We start from the raw sequence: 21,184 nt of genomic DNA on the forward strand, positions 1-21,184 counted from the left end.
AAAGCGCTGCCTTTGCACATCCCAAACTCAACTATTGCTCTTTTGTAACTCAATTTCATTTTCACCTGGCGTAAGGACTCTTTGAAATACCTTGGCATTCACCTGACTAAGTCCTATGATAGCTTAAATAAAGGCAATTTTCCACCCCTTTTCAGGTCTATTGAGCAAGACATAGCCAGATGGCACAAATATTTAATCTCCTGGATTGGCCGCATAAACTCATTTAAGTTGAATGTTCTCCCCAAACTGTTGTACCTTTTCCAAACCCTTCCTGTTGCAGTCCCTGCTCGGGTGCTTGCCTCCCTACAAACCTCCTTTGGCATATTCATTTGGAATGGACGGAGACCACGCTTGCGTAGGGCAATTCTCTTCAAGAGTTCTCTTGACGGGGGTTTGGGCCTGCCATCTATCTCCAAATACTGTCAGGCAGTCCGTCTTAGCCAGTTGGTGGCCTGGCATTCTCCCGGGGGATCCAAGCGCTGGGTGGACCTGGAGGGGAGTTGGGAGGAGTGGATTCTAAGTCATACCAACCCTGGCTTCTCCGTAAACATAGAACTCCATCTGCCCTATCAGTTACTTTGGTAGCTCTTACCTTGTCTGTTTGGGATTCCCTTTCCACAAAGTTTAAACTATACACCTATCCCTGCCCCCAAACATCCTTGTGGCAACGTCTCTCATTTCTTCTGGGTCAATTCCATCACATGGCTTCCACTTGGACAGCAGCTGGTATTACTCACTTTCTGCAGTTTTGCTCCTGCCAGGTGAGGCATTCCTTACCCACCTCTTGCTTCTTTCAGTACCTTCAAATCTGAAGCTTTGTAGACTCGTCCCTTTCCAACTCTGCTCCGCCCGGTGTCCCCTCCCCCCCCAAGGGAACACCTGTGTATTTACCGCCCCTTAGATAGAGGCACCATATCCGACTTGTGTCACTCCATTTTCACCCCGGAACATCCACCCCTGGCCTCCCATGAACTATTGTGGGAAGCGGACCTTGGATCCTCCTTGGGGGAGATCACTTGCGAGGCAATTCGGTATATTGTGTCAAAATGTTCCATTAGTGTTTCCATTAAGAAGACTTCATACAAGGTGTACTCTGGTTCCGGACCGCTTACACCAAATGTTTCCCAATGTCTCACAGTTGTGCTGGCGCCACTGTGGCCAGATTGGAACCTTTTTCCATTTTTGGTGGACCTGTCCAATGATTGCACCCTTTTGGACTATGGTTAAATCGCTTATATCCTCAATAGTGCCCTCACATCCTCCCCTCTCCCCAGCCTCGCTACTCATGTGTGCCCCAGTCTGTCAGTCATCTAAGCAGGTCAACAAATTGATCCTACATATTTCTTGTGCAGCTAAATACAAGATTGCTAGGGGCTGGAAGCAGCCCTCCCCACCCTCTCGCCAGTAATAAATAAACAGGATTTGGTACGTTTCCAAAGTGGAATACATAAGTAGTCTTCAGAATGGCACAGTGGTCAGATTTCATGATGTTTGGACACCTTGGTATCTCTTTCAAAATGTTCCCCTCCCTGGTCTGGCATAGTGGCTAGCCCCATCAACCTGTTTTTCTTTTTCTTTTCTTTACATATCTACATTTTGTTGCTCTCACCCATCTCATCTCCAGCCTCTTTGCCCTTCTCCCCTTCCCCATTCTTCCTGGCTCGCATCTATGCTCATTTCCTTCTCTCTATTTGGACAAGTTATATTTTTATATGTGTAACCATACATGTACACATATATTTGCAAATGTGTCTCCAATGCTTTATGTTTGAATGGTTTATGTTGGCTACATATAGCCTTTTTTTGTTTTTGTGGCTGATTTGTTGTTTTTGTTTCTGTTGCTCCTACTTATGTGGACTCATCTGTGAAAAAAGAAAAAACATCTAAAAGGTGCGTACACACTGTGCGATTAGGAAAGACTGTACGATTACAACATCGTAGTCATACAGTCGTTCCTGTTCCCCTGTAGTGCCTACACTGAACGATTTGTCGTTCAGTGCAGACACCCTCCCTCATCCCTGGACAAGGCCAATCTGTCATTATCGGCATATTGACCGGCATGTTCAGGCGATGATAGATGTCGGAAAAGACCAGCGGGAGTGCGCATCGCTGGTCGTTTTCGACATTATAGTGCACAATTTGTGCACGATTAATGAACGATTACGATGTTGTAATAGTTCAAACGCTCATTAATATCGCCAAGTGTGTACACACCTTATATGTAGGGATTGATCTATTGCAAAGGAGCAGTCTACTTGTCTTGGCTTATGACAGGTTACCACTAGGATGCCCCCTGATAGATACAGCCTCTGTTGAGTAAGCTGTGTTTTTAAATGTATTTATAGCATCTATTCCTGTGGAAGCCTTGTAATATTGACTTGAAAGCAGTGCCATGCAAGAAAAAGGCTTGGGTGTCAATATTAACCAGGAAGCACATAACAGATACTGCCAGGGTCTTGTGTAATGGGGGGGAGGAGTCTCAGAATATTGTGAATAGTCTTAAACTGGCCATTCACCGGACCAACTTTTATCCAACCATCCAACTAGTTGGTTGGAATGAAATTCGGTAATGCATGTGAGCAAATGACAATCAGCAATCAGCAATTTGCCCCCAAACAACAGAAAACACGAAAAAGGTTGTTCAGGCAAGTTGGGTAAATCTGTTTTATTTAAAATAAAACTTGTCTGAACAACAGCTTTCGGACATTTTCCAGTGTTTGGGAGCAAATGGCTGATTGTCATTTGCTCCCATGAATTACCAGATTTTCATTTAAACCAACTAGTTGGATGGTTGGAGAAAAATTGTCTGGTGTAAGGCCAGCTCCACATTATGATGGCACAATGGTATTATGACATAGCTAGTGACTTACATAGCTAGTTACTGAGGGGGTCTATTTACTAAACTTTGTTAGGAGATAAAGTGAACGGTGATAAGGTACCAGCCAATCAGCTCCTAGTCCAAGCTGCCATTTTTCAAACACAGCCTGTGACATGGCAGTTAGGATCTGATTGGCTGGTACCATCTCACCGTTCACTTTATCTCCTAACAAAGCTTACTAAATAGACCACTGAGACTTATTGGCCTGATATTGGCTGGTAATGGCCGATATTAGCAGATATTGGGAGAAGAGGACGCTAGATAGTGGCCAGCCGACTCTGGCTCAGTGGAGTGCCTTTTCCCATTCTGCTGCTGTTTTGGTAAATGCAAGTAGATGAAAACAAGCCCTGAAGGGCCAGTTACGCCGACACAGTCAGCAAAGTGCAAGATGGTATGTGAGGAGCAGAAAGGACTTATCCAGCACCTGAAGTATCTCCTCACCTGCAGCAACCAGAGGTTTGAAGGACTGACAGCGGTAACACAGTACGTAATTAACCAGTGTGAAGAGGCTCTGAGGAAATGGAAAGAACTATCTCAGGAACTTCTAAACTTGCGTGGTGATTTAGTGTCCACATCCAGTACATGTGACAAATTAGAGAAGGAGAAGACCGACTCGTTGGTTGCTTATGAAGGGATCCTTCAAAAGGTGAAGGATGAGCATTTCTCCGAGCTGTCTGACCTGGAGAAGAAACTCAAGCAGTTCTACACTGGCAAGTGTGAGAAACTACAGACCATCTGCATTAAGGAAGCAGAGACATACAAGACTGAGCTGCAGGAAAAAGTTGATGACCTCAAAACCACTCATGAAGCCTACAGATTGGCAGCAGAGACCAGTCATAAAGAGTTGATAGAAGCTGCGAAGCAAGAGTTTGAAAATTCCATTGCTGAACAGAGAAACCACCAAGAGCGAGAAAATAAAGCATCAGAAGACTCTGCTAAAGAAAAGCAGGTGGAGCTTGAGAGAAAAATAGAAGAGCTGAACAGGGAGAATGAATCCCTGAAGGACAAGCTAAAAGCTGAGGAAGAACAAAGAAAATTGTCCAAAGAGATACGGGTCCAGAAGAACCCTCAGGTGATGTACCTGGAGCAGGAGTTAGAGAGCCTGAAAGCAGTGTTAGAGATTAGGAATGGGAAATTGCACCAACAAGACAAGAACCTGATGCAAATCGAGAAGCTGGAAGAGACTTAAGGCGGGTATCCACTAATAGATATACAAACGAAAGCACGATTACAACATTGCAATCGTGCTCTCGTTTGTATATCTAGTGATGTGCCTAGACTGAACGTTCACTTGTTCAGTCTAGGCACATCCCTCATCCCCGCACATGCTGAACCTGACGAGATCGTCAGGTTGACCAGCATGTACTGGCAATGTCGGATGTCTGAAGCGACCAGCGGGCACGTGCTTCGCTGGTCGCTTCCGACCAAAACATGCGCGATTTGCAAGCGATTGCACGATAATGATGTTGTTATCGTGCAATCGCTTGGTTAAATCGCTAAGTGGATACCCCCCTTAACACAACCCTAGAGAAAAGATTGAGCACATGCCAGCAGGAAAGCGAGGATATCAAGGCTCGCATAGCGAATCACATTGCTTTATTAAGGCAGCTGTCTACAGAGCAGGAGGTTTTGCAGCGATCTCTGGAGAAAGAATCCAGAGTGAACAAACGTCTCTCAATGAAGAATGAAGAACTCCTCTGGAAAGTTGCACAATGGATCTATGCAATACTAATTAACTGTCCCCATCCTCTCCTGGTTTTCCTCTCCATCCATATATTAGATACCTGAACATCTCAAATGACTGGATTTCCCGGTTCAATTAAATGGTTCTGTAACCTACTGGAATTGAAGCTTTGTTAATGTTGCCCTTTTAGCTAAAGAGAAAACTTTATGGTAGATATTTATTTATTTATTACCAGTTATTTATAAAGCGCACACATATTCCGCAGCACTTTTACAGAGAATATTCGGCCATTCACATCAGTCCCTGCCCCAGTGGAGCTTACAATCTATATTCCCTACCACATGCACACGCACATACACACAATAGGGGTAATTTTGTTAGGAGCCAATTAACCTACCAGTATATTTTTGGAGTGTGGGAGGAAACCGGAGAACCCGGAGGAAACCCACGCAGGGTCCACACCCACGTACCAGGGAGAATATACAAACTCCACACAGTTAGGGCCGTAGTGGGTATCGAACCAACGACCTCAGTGCTGTGAGGCAGTAATGCTACCATTACACCATCTGTGCTGCCCAATATATAATATTAAATAAAAGTAGCAGGGTCCACACCCACGTACCAAAATGCATACATTAATACATCTCATACATTAATACATCTCATCGTTAGTGCTTCCTGTTTCGCCTCGGTAAAGAGGTGAAGCAGGAAGCGTTATAGCGGCACGTTAAGTGCCGATATAATACATCCTCCGCACTGTGACTAGGATGCACCAGCAGTCTGTGCTGATTAATTTTTTTTTTTTATTATTTTTTTTTATTGAGTAAATTTTTATTGGTTTATAGAAATACATTAACAAATAACCAAACAAAATATATATACACATACTCATAAAACATATATATATAAAAAAAAATATATATATATACCACACTATACAAATATTGGAATATTGTCAAAAATAACACCTGAAAAATTGGCAAAATCAACTAGATCCCAACAAATTCTCAACTTATCACACAGCACATTACCTCCAACAAAGTAATAATCTACCTAATTATCCTAACAATAATATACCGGTCAATCATTAGGCAATGCACGGGCATAACAGGATTTAAGCCAACTGCTCCAGATACGTTCATACTTCTTCTCAGCTTTGCGACAAATAAACACATGTTTTTCATGTTCAACAGTGGTACGGACCAAGGACAGCCAAGCATTATAATCTGGTCCTGTAGGAGCCATCCACGACCGAGCCACACATACCTTAGCTAGTGTAAGTACCGCTACTAATTTTACATTTAGGGCATATGTCAGATGCTCTCCCCCCAAATCTCAGCAAACGAACAGGAGTTAAATAGGTACGGTGTAAAATAAACAGTTGAATCTGTTGAAATCTTATAGAAGTTGTGGAAATACGAGGAGCTTCTAGAGCATTATCCCATTCCGCATCACTTATAAGGCCAATATCTCTCTCCCACTTTGATCTAAGATGTGCTAAACTATCCTTATGATAAGAAGACAATATATAGGAGTATAAGTAAGAAAGCGTCTTCCGGGGACCTAAAGATAAAAGGAATGACTTCAATGGGGATATTTGAATTAGAGGAGGGCCATCTGAAAATTGAGCCGAGAGAGCATGCCGTAATTGTAAATATCTATAGAAATATGATTGAGGGAGATGATGAGCTTCTTGGAGTTGTGCAAATGATTTAAGAATTGAAGTGTCATATAAATGACCCAATGTAGTTACACCGTTAGAACCCCATGTCACCTCAAGCTGTAAAGAGGCCAGTTCAGGTAATATACGATAACTACATAGAGAAGTGTCTGGATCTAATCCCGTAAACTGTAGAATACTAGATACCAATTTCCATATCTTAATAGCTTGCATCAACAGGGGAGGGCCTTTCTGTATAATTCTACCCGCAAGCAAGGCCTGCAATGGTGTAAAGTTAGGGAAAATCTGAGAAACCAACAAAACGTGCAGGGCATTAGGGGAGTCATCTTGAAGCCATAACCGTATATGTGCCATCTGCGCCGCATAATAATAAAATGTAAAATTTGGAAGAGCCAAACCTCCCCCAGACCTAGATCGGGTCAGAGCTGCCAATTGAATACGTGGTCGACGATTCACCCAGACCAATAAAGAAAGAAGACTATTCAAACGCCTAAACAATGTATCTGTAATAAAAACAGGAGAATGCTGCAAAACGTACACAAATTTTGGCTGCACCACCATCTTTATTAAGTTAATTCTACCAGTAACGGTAAGAGGGAGCCGGCGCCAGGACTGAAGTTTGCCCTTTAAGTAGACAAACAGGGGCTCAACATTCAATACTATATAGTCCTTTGGGGAATTAGTTATCCAGACACCTAAATATTTAAATTTATTTACCCAACAGAGAGGGAGAGTGACAATGGGAACAGTCGGATACAACCCCCTAAGAGGAAGGATAGATGATTTGTCCCAGTTTATCTTAAGACCAGAAAAAATACCAAATTGTTCTATGACTTGAAGAACCACAGGCATAGCTGTTACATAGTCAGACAAAAAAAGTAATAAATCATCTGCATATAAGGAAACTTTGTCCATTCTATTACCCAATTGTAGACCTATAATATCATGGTGAGAACGTATAATACAGGCTAAAGGCTCAATAGCCAATGCAAACAGGGTTGGGGACAAGGGGCAACCCTGTCTTGTGCCCCGAGACAGGGGGAAGGATGGGGAGATAAACCCATTCACTGACACCCTGGCAGTAGGGTTCGCATACATAAGCTTTACCCATTTCAAGAACACCGGCCCAAACCCAAAACATAACATGACCTCCCACAGAAAGGGCCACTCCACAGAGTCAAATGCTTTTGCAGCATCTAATGACACAATAACAGAGGACGATTCTTCGCCATGGGAGGCCTGTAAGTGAGTGTGCAGCCTTCTAATGTTCTCCGACGTCGACTTGCCTGGCATAAATCCTGATTGGTCTGGGTGAACAATTGAAGTAATAACAGTGTTTAGCCGAATAGAAAGGATCTTAGCCAAAATTTTGGCATCTGTGGGAATTAGAGAAATTGGCCTATAGGAATCAGGGTATCTAGGGTCCTTCCCGGGTTTAGGGAGCACAACAATTATGGCTTCAGACATAGATGGAGAGAACAAATTATCTTCATAGAGCCCATTAAACAGATCTAAAAGTCTTGGAACAAAGATACGAGCATGTTTTTTATATATCTCTATGGGAATCCCATCAGATCCGGGTGCCTTGTTACCGGGAAAGGAACTAATCGCAGCATCTACCTCCTCCAGGGTCAACGGGGCATCTAAATACGCCCGAGCCTCGGATGACAATTTTGGAAGCCTAGCAGAAGCAACATATAATGACAAAGCATTCACGTCCTCAGTCAACTGTGTTTGATATAAGTTTTTATAAAATAAACTAAAAACCTCTGCAATATCTTGTGTAGATGTAACCATAGAACCCTCAGGCCCAATTAGTTCCGAGACAACAGCAGAAGGACGATCAGCTTGAACCAAGTGTGCCAAAAAACTACCAGTTCTGTCAGCCTGCATATAATATAAATGAGAACGGAATAACAGTCTACGGTTCATTCTATCTGTCAAATGATCAGTCCACTCTGTCTGTGCAGTCAACCATTTTAAACGTGAAGATTCCAACCTGTCCCCCAAGTAATCCAACTCAAGATTTCTACAGGCCATTTCCAAAACACGTTCTTTTTCCCTATAAAATGTTTTTAATTCTGCTACCCTTTTGATCAGAGACCCACGTAAATAGGCCTTGAAGGCGTCCCAAACATTAGCTACAGAGGCAGATCCCACATTGTCAGTGAAATAGCCATCCCACATAACTTCCAGCTCTGAACCTGCACCCATTTGAAGAAGCCAAGAGGGGTGTAGTTTCCATAAACGGAGACCTCTAGGACTACACATATTCAATTCTACTAGAAGTGGGGAGTGATCTGAGATTCCTCTGGCTTTATATTCAATGTTAGTTATATTAGGTACAATAGATGGGGACACCAGGGCCAAATCCAATCTAGAGAAAGAGTGATGCGCGGAGGAAAAACAGGAGAATTGTTGTACTCCAGGGTGTTTAACTCGCCACGCATCAACCCATCCCAAGTCAGTTACAAACTTAGCAAAGCCCTCACCACCTTTAGAAAGAAAACTGGAAGACTCACGCCACTTATCCATAGACTGGTCCATTATATTATTGAAGTCTCCCAAACAGAGCACTGGCGTATCTGGAGAACGGGCCACAAATTCAGCAGCTTTTTTTAAAACGTCATATGAAAAAGGAGGGGGGATGTACACTGCTAACAATAAAATGGGCTTAGAATACAGTACACAATCCAGAAACACATATCTGCCATAAGGGTCAGTTTGGACCGCAGTAAAAGAAAAAGGGACAGATTTATTAATAAGAATGGAGACACCCCTGGATGATGAAGTATGCGAGGAGTGATAAGCCCATCCCACCCATGGTCTTTTTAGAGCTAGTACTTTACTCCCGACCAAATGCGTCTCCATTAGACAAGAAATATCAGGCCCATATTGCTTAATCATTTTAAAGACCAAAGAGCGCTTTAAACGATCATTAACCCCCCGGACATTCCATGTTAAAAGTTTCACCATTGTGATACATTGAACTATAAAGCATAATTGAAGTTACCTTAAAAATAGTGTGGTACAGAAAAAATAAAAAAAAACATTTGTAAGAAAAAGACTGGACAACCCATCCAAAACCACCCCCCACCCTGTATACCCACCTGAACTTAGGCATACTTAAACCCAAAACTAAACTACACTAAAACCCACAGGATACAACTACTCGATCCTTATAGGCGTAAAAGGCACTGGAATAAAAATAACCACCAATGCAACGGAACTCTCCGGCCATATTTTGACCGAAATATCAACATAAACAACAAAAGAAAAAGAAAAACCCTACCAGGGAAAAAAAAAAAAATATTCCCAGTAAGGGGAGCGGGACATAGAACAATATCCAACCAATATCACAACATAAAATTATTATAGAAATATAAATATTGGAATATCAGAAAAAGGCCTATTTAATGTCGTAATGACACTAGCAATTTCTGGCCATAAACAAATATAATCAGCAAATGCAATCAGTACAGTCATTCCGGTGCCATTTGCCTGTTCCCAGGAGATCTCCGGTCCAGCCACGCCGCAGCCTCCCGTGGTGTAGAGAAAAAGTTTGACTCTCCATCCGCAACCACTCGCAGCTTAGATGGAAAAATCATAGCGCACTGAAGATTTAAATCCCGGAGACGACGCTTTATTGGAAGGAATTTAGCTCTGTCTTTTTGGACATCCATTGCGAAATCAGGAAACATAGAAATGTTTACACCGTTGCGTTCCAGTGGCCCTTTAACTCGAGCCAATCGAAGCACAGTATCACGATCCTGGTAATGAAGAAATTTGGCTATAAATGTGCGCGGTGGAGTGGCAGGGGACGGGTAGGGATCCGATGCGCTCTCTCCACAGCAAATTGGTTAGTAAATGAGTCTCTGCCATATGTATCCCCCAACCACTTCTCAAGGAATGTTTCAGGTGAAGACCCCTCCTCTCTTTCCGGGAGACCAACGAACCGCACGTTATTGCGGCGCAGTCTGCCCTCCATATCGGAAATTTTCTGCTGCATTGCGGACATTTGGGATGTCAGGGAGGCCACTTGAGCCCGTAGTGGGGTCTGGGAATCTTCCAGATTAGATAGACGTGTTTCTGCCTCCCCGACTCTTTCGCGGACCTGCTGGAGACCTTGATGAAGAGAAGATATATCGGATTGAACTTTCTCAATCTTATCTGCCAATTTAGTCTCGCAGGAGGTAACTGCTTCCAGCACTTGTTGCAGCGTAACTTCTGGTGATGAATCTGACCCAGATGCAGCAGGGGGAGGTGGGGTCACAGACTTGGATGTACCCTGGGGATCACAACACACTGGGGGCACAGGAGTAGAGGAACGGGCAAAGCGTTCCAGTTTTGCAGCAGCAGCAGCATGACCTGTTTTCCCCATAGTATTAATATAATGTAGGAGAATAATGTAGGAGACTAGTTATAATATATAAATGCACAGGTAGTGACACAGCAGCAGCAACAGGCAGATATTCCTCCAAACTTAGAAATCACTTACAAGGAAAGAAGTGTTGCTGAGTCCCACAGTTGCAGAGCTGACAGTTCTCCACACAGAGCAGGGAGAAATAGTGATGTCTGGCAGAACTGGGCAGTATCAGACTCAGAGATAACCTCCCTGGACCCTGACTCTAAACACAAGCCAGGCAGGAGAAGCAGACCAGAAGCTCCCAGCAAAGCCCCCTTGTCAGGCACAGACAGGCTGCATAATACAGAAGCCAACAGGAGAGGAGAGGCCTGGGTGCAGCTCTGGAATCACAGATAGGCAGGCCCAGGGAATGCAATGGAGGCCCTCAAGAGCCACTCTCCTCACTCCACACAGCTCCAACCAAGTCAGCAGGTTCCTGGCAAGGTATGTGAGAGACAGCAGGGTAGTAACGTTGATATAGGGGTCTCAGGAGGGTTAAGCAGGATTATCAGCCGGAGAGCTCAGAGTCCCTGTGTCCTACACTATTGCTGCCGTGGCCACGCCCCCCCTGTGCTGATTAATTTGATGAAAACAAATCTGTATTTAAAGTAAAGTGCACTTACCTTTTTCCCTGGTGGTCTATGGAGATGTGGAGCACTCTGCGGACTCTTGGTTCTCCCAGTTCCCCTCTCAGGGAACTGTAATGTCCACCCTTGCAGCATCCTGCATCAGAGTGGCAACAGGAGGTGCAAGGAGAGCTGTCAGCACAGCCAGCTAATTGTTTCACTGGAGCTCCAAAGAGATCACTCTCGATGGCCAGGAGACACCTGCCTGGGGATCCTAGCTCCCAGCCTCTGGATCGCATATTTTGCCAGAGAACATAATAAAGTTCCCCAGCAGAATCCAGGAAGTAAGTTTTGGAGGGAACCATCCCCCCTTCAGACTTGCCGGCACTTGGGTGTGGTTTATTGTCCAGGTGATCTCAGGCACAGCAGAGTGACCAGTCCCCACTTTCCATTAGGGACAATGTTACAAGGGTCCATGTACAGCACATGCATTTAGCTTGATTGGTTAAGGGACCCAGTGCAGGCTTACTCCCTGTGGTATTGTGGGGCCCTGAGTGTGTGTATCCGCTGACTCTGATGGAGGACTGTGCTTCTGGAGAATACCTGTATGCTGTGGAATGCAGACTGGTCCATAGTGGGGGACCAGTGGGAATTAACCAACACTATCTAGGTGTGTTGCAGCAGTGGGTACAAACATTCCCTGAAGTAGGCAGCTCCAGGTGCCTGTCCTTGGAGTCTTGGAAAAGTGGTTCCAGATGCCAGTGTAGAAGCTTGGGTGAAGCAAGACATTCCAGATGCCGGTGTAGGAGTCTGGTGGTAGATTACTCTCCTGCTATGTAGTGGGAGGAATCGGTAACAAGCGGATACTAATGGTGAGAGAGAATCCTTAGGAGTGGTGAAGTAAGTCCACTCAGGGAAGAGTAACCACCCCCTATTTTATTAGTGATAAAAATTTGTGATGGCCTGGTGACAGATTATCTGGTCACAAATAGTAAAAAAAAAAATAATAATAAATTATATAAGAATGTGAATGTGTGTGAAATCTCGAAGCCACATGATAAATGGGTGGTGATTACATTTTGGGAAGGATTAATGGAAATTTGCTAAATGTAGTGAAAATGGGCATAAACAAAGAAAACATTGTTCAATTTTTGTTTTTCTATTTCTGCCACTTATCGTTCATAAATTAAATCGTTCATAAACGGCAGTATACAGTGGTGCACGTAAGGGGAGTTTGAATACCTAGAACCCCCCCAACTAACTACAATTGAAGTCCCGCAGATATATATATATACACACACAGGTGCATAAATATTGGGACATTGACAGAATTTTCATATTTTGGCCTCTATTCACCACCACAATGGCTTTGAAATGAAACAAACAAGATGTGCTTTAACTGCAGACTTTCAGATTTATTTTGAGGGTAATTACATCCAAATCAGCTGAACAGTGTAGGAATTGCAACGGTTTCTATATGTGCAGTTAAAGCACATCTTGTTTGTTCCATTTCAAAGCCATTGTGGTGGTGAATAGAGGCCAAAGTATGAAAATTCTGTCAATGTCCCTATATTTATGCACCTGACATATATATATATATATATATATATATATATATATCCATCATGCAATACCATCAGGGAGGCGTTTGGCTCTACATTTATTCTGCAGCAGGATAATAACCCCAAACATACAGCCAATTTATATTAAGAACTATCTTCAGCTTAAAGAAGAACTAAGAGTTAAGAGTCTTGGAAGTGTTGATATGGTCCCCACAGATCCCTAATCTCATCATCATCGAGTCTGGGAATACATGAAGAGATAGAAGGATTTGAGCAAGCCAATATCCACAGAAGATCTGTGGTTAGTTCTCCAAGATGTTTGGAACAACTTTCCTGTCGAGTTCCTTCAAAAACTTGTGTGCAAGTGTACCTAGAAGAATTGATGCTGTTTTGAAGGCAAAGGGTGGTCACACCAAATATTGATTTGATTTAGATTTCTCTTCTGTCTATTCACTTTGCATTTTGTTAATTGACAAAAATAAACTATTAACATTTCTATTTTTGCAAGCAGTCTTACTTTGCAGCAATTTTTTCACACATGCCTAAAACTTTTGCACAATATTGTGTTAGTGTGTGTGTATGTATGTATATATATATATATATATATATATATATTTCTACTTCAGGGTCCATAGGGGTCCACAGGGTGACCTTGGGGTATAGCTGGATCCTGGATCCTCGGGCACCACGGAGTTAAAGCTTTTAGCTGCTCCCAGGATGCACTTGGGTCCAACCTCCCCTATACCCCGCCCCCGAGCCACAGGCACCTCAGTTTAAGATGGTGCCCGGCCGGAGTCGGGTCACCCTGCGGGGGGGGGGGGCTGCAGGAGCAGCCCCCTAAAGCTTTTTATTTAACTTAGTTTAATTTCCTTTTTTTTACTATGAGTTTTTCTCTAGAGCAGCAGCGATGGGCTGTCTGTACAGACGCCCACGCTGCCGCTCCTTCTCCCTGCTGGCGCCGCGACGCCAGCACTGAACTGGGGATCGCGGCGGGGGAAGCCAGAGTCTGTACTAGCCGGACTCTGGCTTCCCCCGGGACTGCTGCCGGAAGACGCCGGGGAGATCAAGGTAAGCCGCGCACCGCTGATTAGCGTCGGTGCGCGGGTTCCTTTTAAAAATGCAGTCCCATGCCCCCGGTTCTAGGGGACAGACCGGGGGCGCTAGCGGTGGTGGCGGGCCCCCCCTCCAGCGGAGGCATACCCCGCCAGACCACTAGACCACCAGGATTAATATCGCGGCAAGCGGGATGCCGGCAACCCGGGGGTTAAATATGCTAGCATGGGGAGGAAGCCTTCCCTGTCTAGCGGCTCCTCCCCTCAGCTCAGCGCGCCTTTCAGCACGGAGTCTGGCGTCGCTGAGCTGCAGTTACTCGGGCCACTCCTCCTCTGAGGTCTCCAGCGGCCATTTTCTTCAAGTGGCAGCGCAGATACTCTCAGGGAGCACGCGGACCGGTCCCCCTGTGTACCTCTCCCCCCGACAAGGACAGTGTACACAGCACTATAGCCCTCCCAGACACTGAAATTTTGCTAGTGCTGCCTGTCTGTGTCTTTTTTCTACTTACTGTCAGCCTATACCTATCCCTTTCCTTCTCCTACAAGCCCTACAGGTGTGCGGGGGAAGGACGTTTCTACTGACCTCACTTATATAGATCACGTATTTGTGAGGTCCGTCACATACAGTTGTGTGATACACGGTGCCATATTGTGGGCTGTTGTCCAGCACACGGGTGAGTGCGCAAGTTTTCTTCCTAAGTCATGTCTGAGGAGGAGATTGAGCACTCCGGGGCTCCGGTATTGTTCTCCTGCAGGCGCTGTTCTGCAGGAGTGGATAGGGAGGATTTGTCACAGGACGGCCTGTGCGGACGGTGCCAGGCGCTCCCTGGTATGTCTAAACCTCCCATGTCGCAGGAGCCACCTTGGGCGATGTTTTCCCAGGTGCTGGTGTCCATCGCGGACCGTCTGTCGGTCCCGACTGCCGCCCCTACTAGGGCGTTGCCCCAGCCTGCCATCCCCCATTCCCCGGGTGTCCCACAATTATTGCAGACTCCCCCGGGGTCTCAGCCTGTTGGTCAGTATGCGGGGTTGCCAATGTATATTCAGTCCACCCCTGTGGCGCAGCAGGCTGTGGTGCCGTTTCAGGCTCCTGTGGCAGCTCCTCCACCCTGGGTGGATGCGCTTTCCCACATTGTCCAAGATTTGGCGGCAGCATCTTCGGCTTTTCAGTCGATGTTGCGCAGTGACGTGCCCTCCAGGGCGTCTAAACGCTCAGTCATGGTGCAGGCTGCGCATCTTTCGGATTCTGAGGGGTCCTCGGATGATGGTGAGGTGCAGGATGACTCAGGCTCAGATGCCTCAGTCCAGGAGGTAGACACTAAGTCTTCCATCAATGTGCGGGCTCTGGTTAGGGCGGTGCGGGCCATTCTTCTGATTGAGGATGAGGCACCCGCTCCTAAGTCGAGGTATCCTAGTTTTAAAAAAGCTAAGGTTACTTCTGCAGCGTTCCCCTTGTCTGATCAGTTGACTGATCACATGGCGGTGGCCTGGCAGACGCCCAGTAAGCGATTCCTGCCACAGAAACGCTTGGCGTCCAATTATCCATTCCCGGAAGCGCATTGTAAGAAATGGGAAACTCTGCCTGCAGTCGATTCACATGTAACACGCCTCATCAGGAGTGCTACTTTGCCATTGCCGTCTATATCCTCGCTGAAGGATCCTACGGACAGGAAGGTGGAGACTTGTCTAAAGTCTATTTATTCCCTCTCAGTGGCTGTAGCCCGGCCGTCCATGGCCATCTCCTGGGTGGCCAAGGCCATTGAGGGGTGGGCCAACGCCTTGGAGGACACGTTTACGGATGAAGCTCCGGACGTCCAGAGGGCGTTGTTAGGACAGATGAGAGATGCCGCCTCCTACATTGGAGAAGCATCTTTGGATGCTAGCCTGTTGACCTCTAGGGTTTCGGCAGCAGCAGTGTCTGCTCGTAGATCCTTGTGGTTGCGGTCTTGGAGAGCAGACGCGGATTCAAAGAAAGGCTTGGAGGCCTTACCTTTTAATGGAGAATTACTATTTGGTCCGGACCTGGACAAAATAGTAGAAACCCTGGCAAAATCCAAGTCAGCCTTCCTCCCTTCAGCTACTACACCTGCTAAGGTCCGGAGCTCGGCCTTTCGTTCCTTTCGGGTTCAGGGCAAGGCAAAGGGTCAGTCCTTCCCGAGGCAGTCCGCACCCAAGACCGCCTCAAAGCCAAAGAAGCAAGCTTGGAGTGCTAGGCGCCCTTCTTCCAAGCAAGAAGATAAGCCTTCTGCGTGATGGGACAGGCCTCCCTCTGGGGGACCCCAGAGTGGGAGGCCGACTTCTTCAATTCACCCAGTGCTGGCACAATACCACCACGGATGCCTGGGTGCGAGAAGTGGTCTCCCAGGGGTACGCCCTGTCTTTTCGGCACAGGCCGCCTCTCCAGTTTTTTTGCACAAGTCCTTCTCAGGACAAAACCAAGGCCTTGCAGGTTCAGGAAGCCATAGAGGCCTTGCTGACGGCGGGGGTCATTATACCCGTACCACAGTCTCAACGTGGGATGGGGTATTACTCTACGCTGTTTCTGGTGCAGAAACCCAATGGCTCTCATCGCCCCATCCTCAATTTGAAGTCCCTGAACAGGTTTCTCAGGGTTCCAAAATTCAGGATGGAAACTTTGCGTTCCATCATTCTGGCGATGGAACCGGGGGATTATATGGTCTCCCTGGATATCCAGGACACCTACCTCCATGTGCCTATAGCAACATCGCACCAACGGTTTCTGCAGTTTGCTATTCTCCACAACCACTACCAATTCAGGGCTCTACCCTTTGGTCTCTCCACGGCACCAAGGGTATTTACCAAGGTGATGGCGGTCATGGCGGCTCACCTTCGGAGCCAGGGGATACGGTTGCTACCGTATCTAGACGACCTCCTCTTGCTGGCGAGCTCCCCGGAGGTACTGATCCAGCATCTCCACCTGACGGTCGCTTGTCTACAGGCGCACGGCTGGTTGATCAACTGGAAGAAGTCCTCCCTCATCCCATCACAGCGGATGGTTCATTTGGGGGCCCTGCTGGACTCTCGTTAGCAACGGATTTTTCTGACTCCAGAGAAGGTCTCCTCCTTACAGCTGCGGATTCACGGCTGTCTGAGCAGTGGCAGAGTGTCAGTGCACTCAGCGATGAGAGTTTTGGGGTCCATGGTGTCGGCATTCGACATGGTGGAGTTTGCCCAGTTCCATTCCAGGCCCCTGCAGGGGCTGATTCTTTCGGAATGGAACGGATTGCCACACAGGATCCGCTCTCAGATGCTGGTGTTGTCCTCGGAGGTGCGTCTGTCCCTAGCCTGGTGGCTGCTGACAGCTCATCTCCTAGAGGGGCGCCCCTTTTGGATCCCGGAATGGGTTCTGCCCACGACAGATGCCAGTCTCCGGGGTTGGGGGGCGGTGACAGGCTCCTTGTCACTTCAGGGTCGTTGGTCGGCGGAGGAAGCGATTCTTCCCATCAACATCCTGGAACTGAGGGCAGTATACAGAGCCCTGCAGTCGTCCGGCACCGCTCTTCACGGAAGGGCCGTTCAGGTGCAGTCAGACAACGCCACCACGGTGGCGTACATCAATCACCAGGGAGGGACTCGCAGTCGAGCTGCGATGTCGGAGGTGTCCCGCGTCCTGGCTTGGGCGGAGCGCTATCTTCCAGCTCTCTCGGCAGTTTTCATCCCAGGAGTCCTCAATTGGGAGGCAGACTTCCTCAGCCGTTACGACGTGCATCCCGGGGAATGGTCGCTTCATCCAGAGGTATTCCAACTACTCGTGGACAAGTGGAGGCTGCCAGAGCTGGACCTGATGGCGTCCCGTCACAATCACAAGCTGCCTGTGTACGGGTCAAGGACAAGGGACGCAGGCGCAAGTCTGATAGACGCGCTGTCGGTGAGATGGCTGTTTCAACTGGCTTACTTGTTCCCTCCGATATCTCTGCTGCCTCGGGTCCTGCGCAAGTTCAAACAGGACGGAGGCACACTGATCCTGGTGGCTCCAGTGTGGCCCAGAAGGCCGTGGTACTCCGATCTGCGGAGCTTGTCCATCGACGCTCCGTACCTCCTACCTAAACGGCGCGACCTGTTGTCTCAGGGGCCCTGTCTTCACCCGGATCTGGGTCGACTATCTTTGATGGCGTGGCTCTTGAGACAGCCGTCCTGAGGTCTCAGGGCTTTTCTAGCTCCGTTATTACCACCATGCTGAGGGCGCGCAAGCCTTCTTCCGTGAGGATCTATCACAGAGTGTGGCACACTTACTTTCAGTGGTGCGAGGCCAGAAAATATGATCCCCAGGTGTTCCGGGTTTCGCGTATTCTGGCTTTCCTTCAGTCGGGTTTGGATTTAGGATTACTTCTTTCCTCACTGAAGGTGCACGTGTCTGCTCTGTCGGTGTGGTTCCAGTGCAGGATCGCTGCTATGCCGGACGTACACACCTTTTTCCAGGGAGTTTTAAGTATCCAGCCTCCCTTTGTGCCACCTGTGGCCCCGTGGGATTTGGCGATGGTTCTTGGGGCCTTACAGGGTCCGCCTTTTGAGCCCTTGGAGTCAGTGGAGCTCAAGTGGCTAACTTTTAAAACTGTTTTCTTCTTGGCAATTGCTTCTGCCAGGAGGGTTTCAGATTTGGGGGCGCTTTCTTGTCGTCCCCCTTTTCTGATTTTTCATCAGGACAGAGCGGTGCTTCGCACTCGTCCTGATTTCCTGCCTAAGGTGGTTTCCAGGTTCCACATTAATCAGGAAATTGTTGTACCAGCCTTTCAGTCGCCTGATCTTTCGGCTGGGGAGGCTTCCTTAGACGTGGTCCGTGCTCTCCAGGTTTATGTGGACCGGACTAGTTCTGTGAGGAAGTCGGATTCTTTGTTTATCCTCTTTGGTTTTCACAAGAGGGGTTGGCCTGCCAACAAACAGACTCTAGCCCGTTGGCTTCGTTCTGTTATTATTGAGGCTTATATGCAGGAGGGTTTACCTGTTCCAGCCTCTGTTAAGGCTCATTCCACTCGGTCTGTGGGCCCTTCTTGGGCTGCTAGCCGTGGCGCCTCTGCTGTTCAGCTTTGTAAGGTGGCCACCTGGTCTTCCATTCAGACCTTTTTGAGGTTCTATGCGTTTGACACCTTTGCCTCTCAGGATGCATCCTTTGGGTGCCGGGTTCTCCTATCAGCACAGGAGCGTCCCCGCCCTTAGTTGGACTGCTTTGGGACATCCCCAAGGTCACCCTGTGAACCCCTATGGACCCTGAAGTAGAAAACAAGAGATATGGTAAGAACTTACCTTTGTTATCTCTGTTTCTACGAAGTCCATAGGGTCCACAGGGCACCCGCCCTGATGCACCTGGCTTCATATGGGCTCTGTGACTGGTCACCGGTTTTCCGTCTCCCTTTTCTGTGAGTATGGTTCTTGTGTGTTCCAGTCTTCCTTCTCTCTGTTTCGTCTCCTCCTCCGGCCTGGGCTGCTTACCAACTGAGGTGCCTGTGGCTCGGGGGCGGGGTATAGGGGAGGTTGGACCAAAGTGCATCCTGGGAGCAGCTAAAAGCTTTAACTCCGTGGTGCCCGAGGATCCAGGATCCAGCTATACCCCAAGGTCACCCTGTCGACCCTGTGGACTTCGTAGAAACAGAGATAACAAAGGTAAGTTCTTACCATATCTCTTGTTATATATATTAGTCCCACTTTATGTCGACACTCACAATAGAAAAGACAAAATGCTCAGGTGCCAAGTCTGATACTGAAAAATAAACAAAAATCAGGAAGGAAGACAGCACTCAGAGACTATAAAAAAATCCAATATATTAAGGTGCAGATAGGGCAGCGTTTCGGGGTGCAACCCCCTTTCTCAAGCCAACACCACAGATACAGTGAAAGGGGGTTGCACCCCGAAACGTTGCCCTATCTGCACCTTAATACAGGCTTACCTATCCTCCCGATTTGGCCGGGAGCCTCCAGATTTTCAGGTGCCGCTCCCGGACCCCCGGAAAGGCAGGCAAGCCTCCCGGAAGCTTGCGAACCTCCCGACCTCCTCCCTGAAAAAAATGGAAACCCCCGCAGCGGGGGGCCCGGTGACGCGATTCGCGCAGAATCGCGTCATCGTGGCCCCGCCCCCTGCTTCACGATGCTGAAAATAACAGCATTGTGAAGAGGGGGCGGAGTCACGATGATGCGATCGTGCGGCCCGCCCCCAGTGTGCCACCAAATGGCCGCCCCCAATGGCCGGCCCCGCCCCCTGCTATTAGCCGACAATCAGCTCCCTCCCGGAAGGCTGGAGCTGATTGTTGGCAAGTATTCCTTAATATATTGGATGTTTTTACAGTCTCTGAGTGCCGTCTTTCTTCCTGTTTCTTTGTTTTATATATATATATATTTGTGCCGTCTCCCTTCCTTATTTTTGTTATATATATAAGAATCCGCTGTCATCACAAAAATGTGCTGGGGTGCTTGCTCAAAGGCCATCACAAGTTAGTCCAAGCTGCCTTCCCCAGAGGTTCCCAAATCTGAATTAAAAAGCACTGGATTTCCAACTTCCCTGGGCTCTGGTGCTGAGGCTTGAGACGTGATCTTCCTGCTTTTATAGAAAGCAGCTGAGGCTGTATTGTGCGGGGATTGGTAGCAGAGGAGGAATGATTGTGCAGGGCAAGGACAATGAGTTTGTACTTCACCATTTTTATTCATTAAAATACTCTGTCTGTAAAGTGAAATCTTGTTTCTGTACCTTTCCGCCCAACTCCTTCCTTCTGCATATGCAAACTTCCGCTCTTACGCATTACAGACCATGGTGCGTGGCAAATTTATGGATATCTAAGCACATTTGCCCAAATCAAAGCAAACTGGAGTAATTTAAGGTGCTCGAACCCACACAACTATTTTTAATCTTGATGCAATAATATTAGATGAGATCTTACAAAAGATCTTCATCAAAAACTATATTAACAACTATCCAAGTTTGGTCGTATTTACTGTAGATGATCTTTTTCACTTTTGGTGATGATTAATTTGTCAGGTGTGGATAACAATTTGTGTACCAAAGGTTCAGTATGGAAAAATCTGAATATGGGCCCTCATTCAGAGCCGTACGCTCTGAGCAGAGCGCACGCTCTGCATGAGGGCCGGGCTCCATTTTCATGGAGCGTCCTCCTGGACGCTCGTATAGCTGTGGGTCACCACCCACAGGCTATACGAGCGTGCATTTTGATGGCCGCGATGGTCGTGACCATCGCGACCATCGAAATTGCGAGCCGGAGCCTGCGGTTGAGGTTTTCAACCGCAAGCTCCGGAGTGATTTTGGCTCTATCAGAGCCAAAATCACTCCCACTGACATCACTAGTGATGTCAGTGGGCCGGCTTCTGACGGGAGGCGTTCCCGTGGGAACG

General features: G+C 47.2%; 2 protein-coding genes across 7 annotated transcripts in view; both read left to right on the forward strand.

The window, feature by feature from the left end:
• The window catches only part of BBS12 (Bardet-Biedl syndrome 12), a 38,662-nt gene that overhangs the window by 5,932 nt on the left and 11,546 nt on the right, over window positions 1-21,184 (forward strand). Inside the window, exon 1 of one of the 6 annotated variants that reach the window (XM_088452277.1) lies at window positions 5,522-5,838. The exons of the other annotated variants lie outside the window; for them this stretch is intronic. The gene's annotated coding sequence lies outside the window, so the exon portion shown is untranslated. Of the gene's footprint in view, window positions 1-5,521; window positions 5,839-21,184 lie in introns of those variants that run through there. 6 annotated transcript variants of the gene reach the window in all.
• LOC148538829 (microtubule-associated tumor suppressor 1 homolog) lies at window positions 3,267-4,666 on the forward strand. Its single transcript, XM_088452294.1, has 2 exons — window positions 3,267-4,060; window positions 4,390-4,666. The coding sequence occupies exons 1-2, from the start codon at window positions 3,267-3,269 to the stop codon at window positions 4,664-4,666; spliced, it is 1,071 nt and encodes a 356-aa protein (XP_088308420.1).

This window comes from Taudactylus pleione, unplaced genomic scaffold (assembly GCF_031769625.1).
Source record: "Taudactylus pleione unplaced genomic scaffold, aTauple2 ptg000036l, whole genome shotgun sequence".
In the NCBI taxonomy this organism is placed as follows: Eukaryota; Metazoa; Chordata; class Amphibia; order Anura; family Myobatrachidae; genus Taudactylus; species Taudactylus pleione.

Coding starts and splice junctions, on each gene's coding strand:
- LOC148538829 (XM_088452294.1), top strand. CDS start 3,267: ATGGTATGTGAGGAGCAGAAAGGACTTATCCAGCACCTGAAGTATCTC. Junction 4,061..4,389: donor CAAATCGAGAAGCTGGAAGA/GACTTAAGGCGG, acceptor AGTGGATACCCC/CCTTAACACAACCCTAGAGA.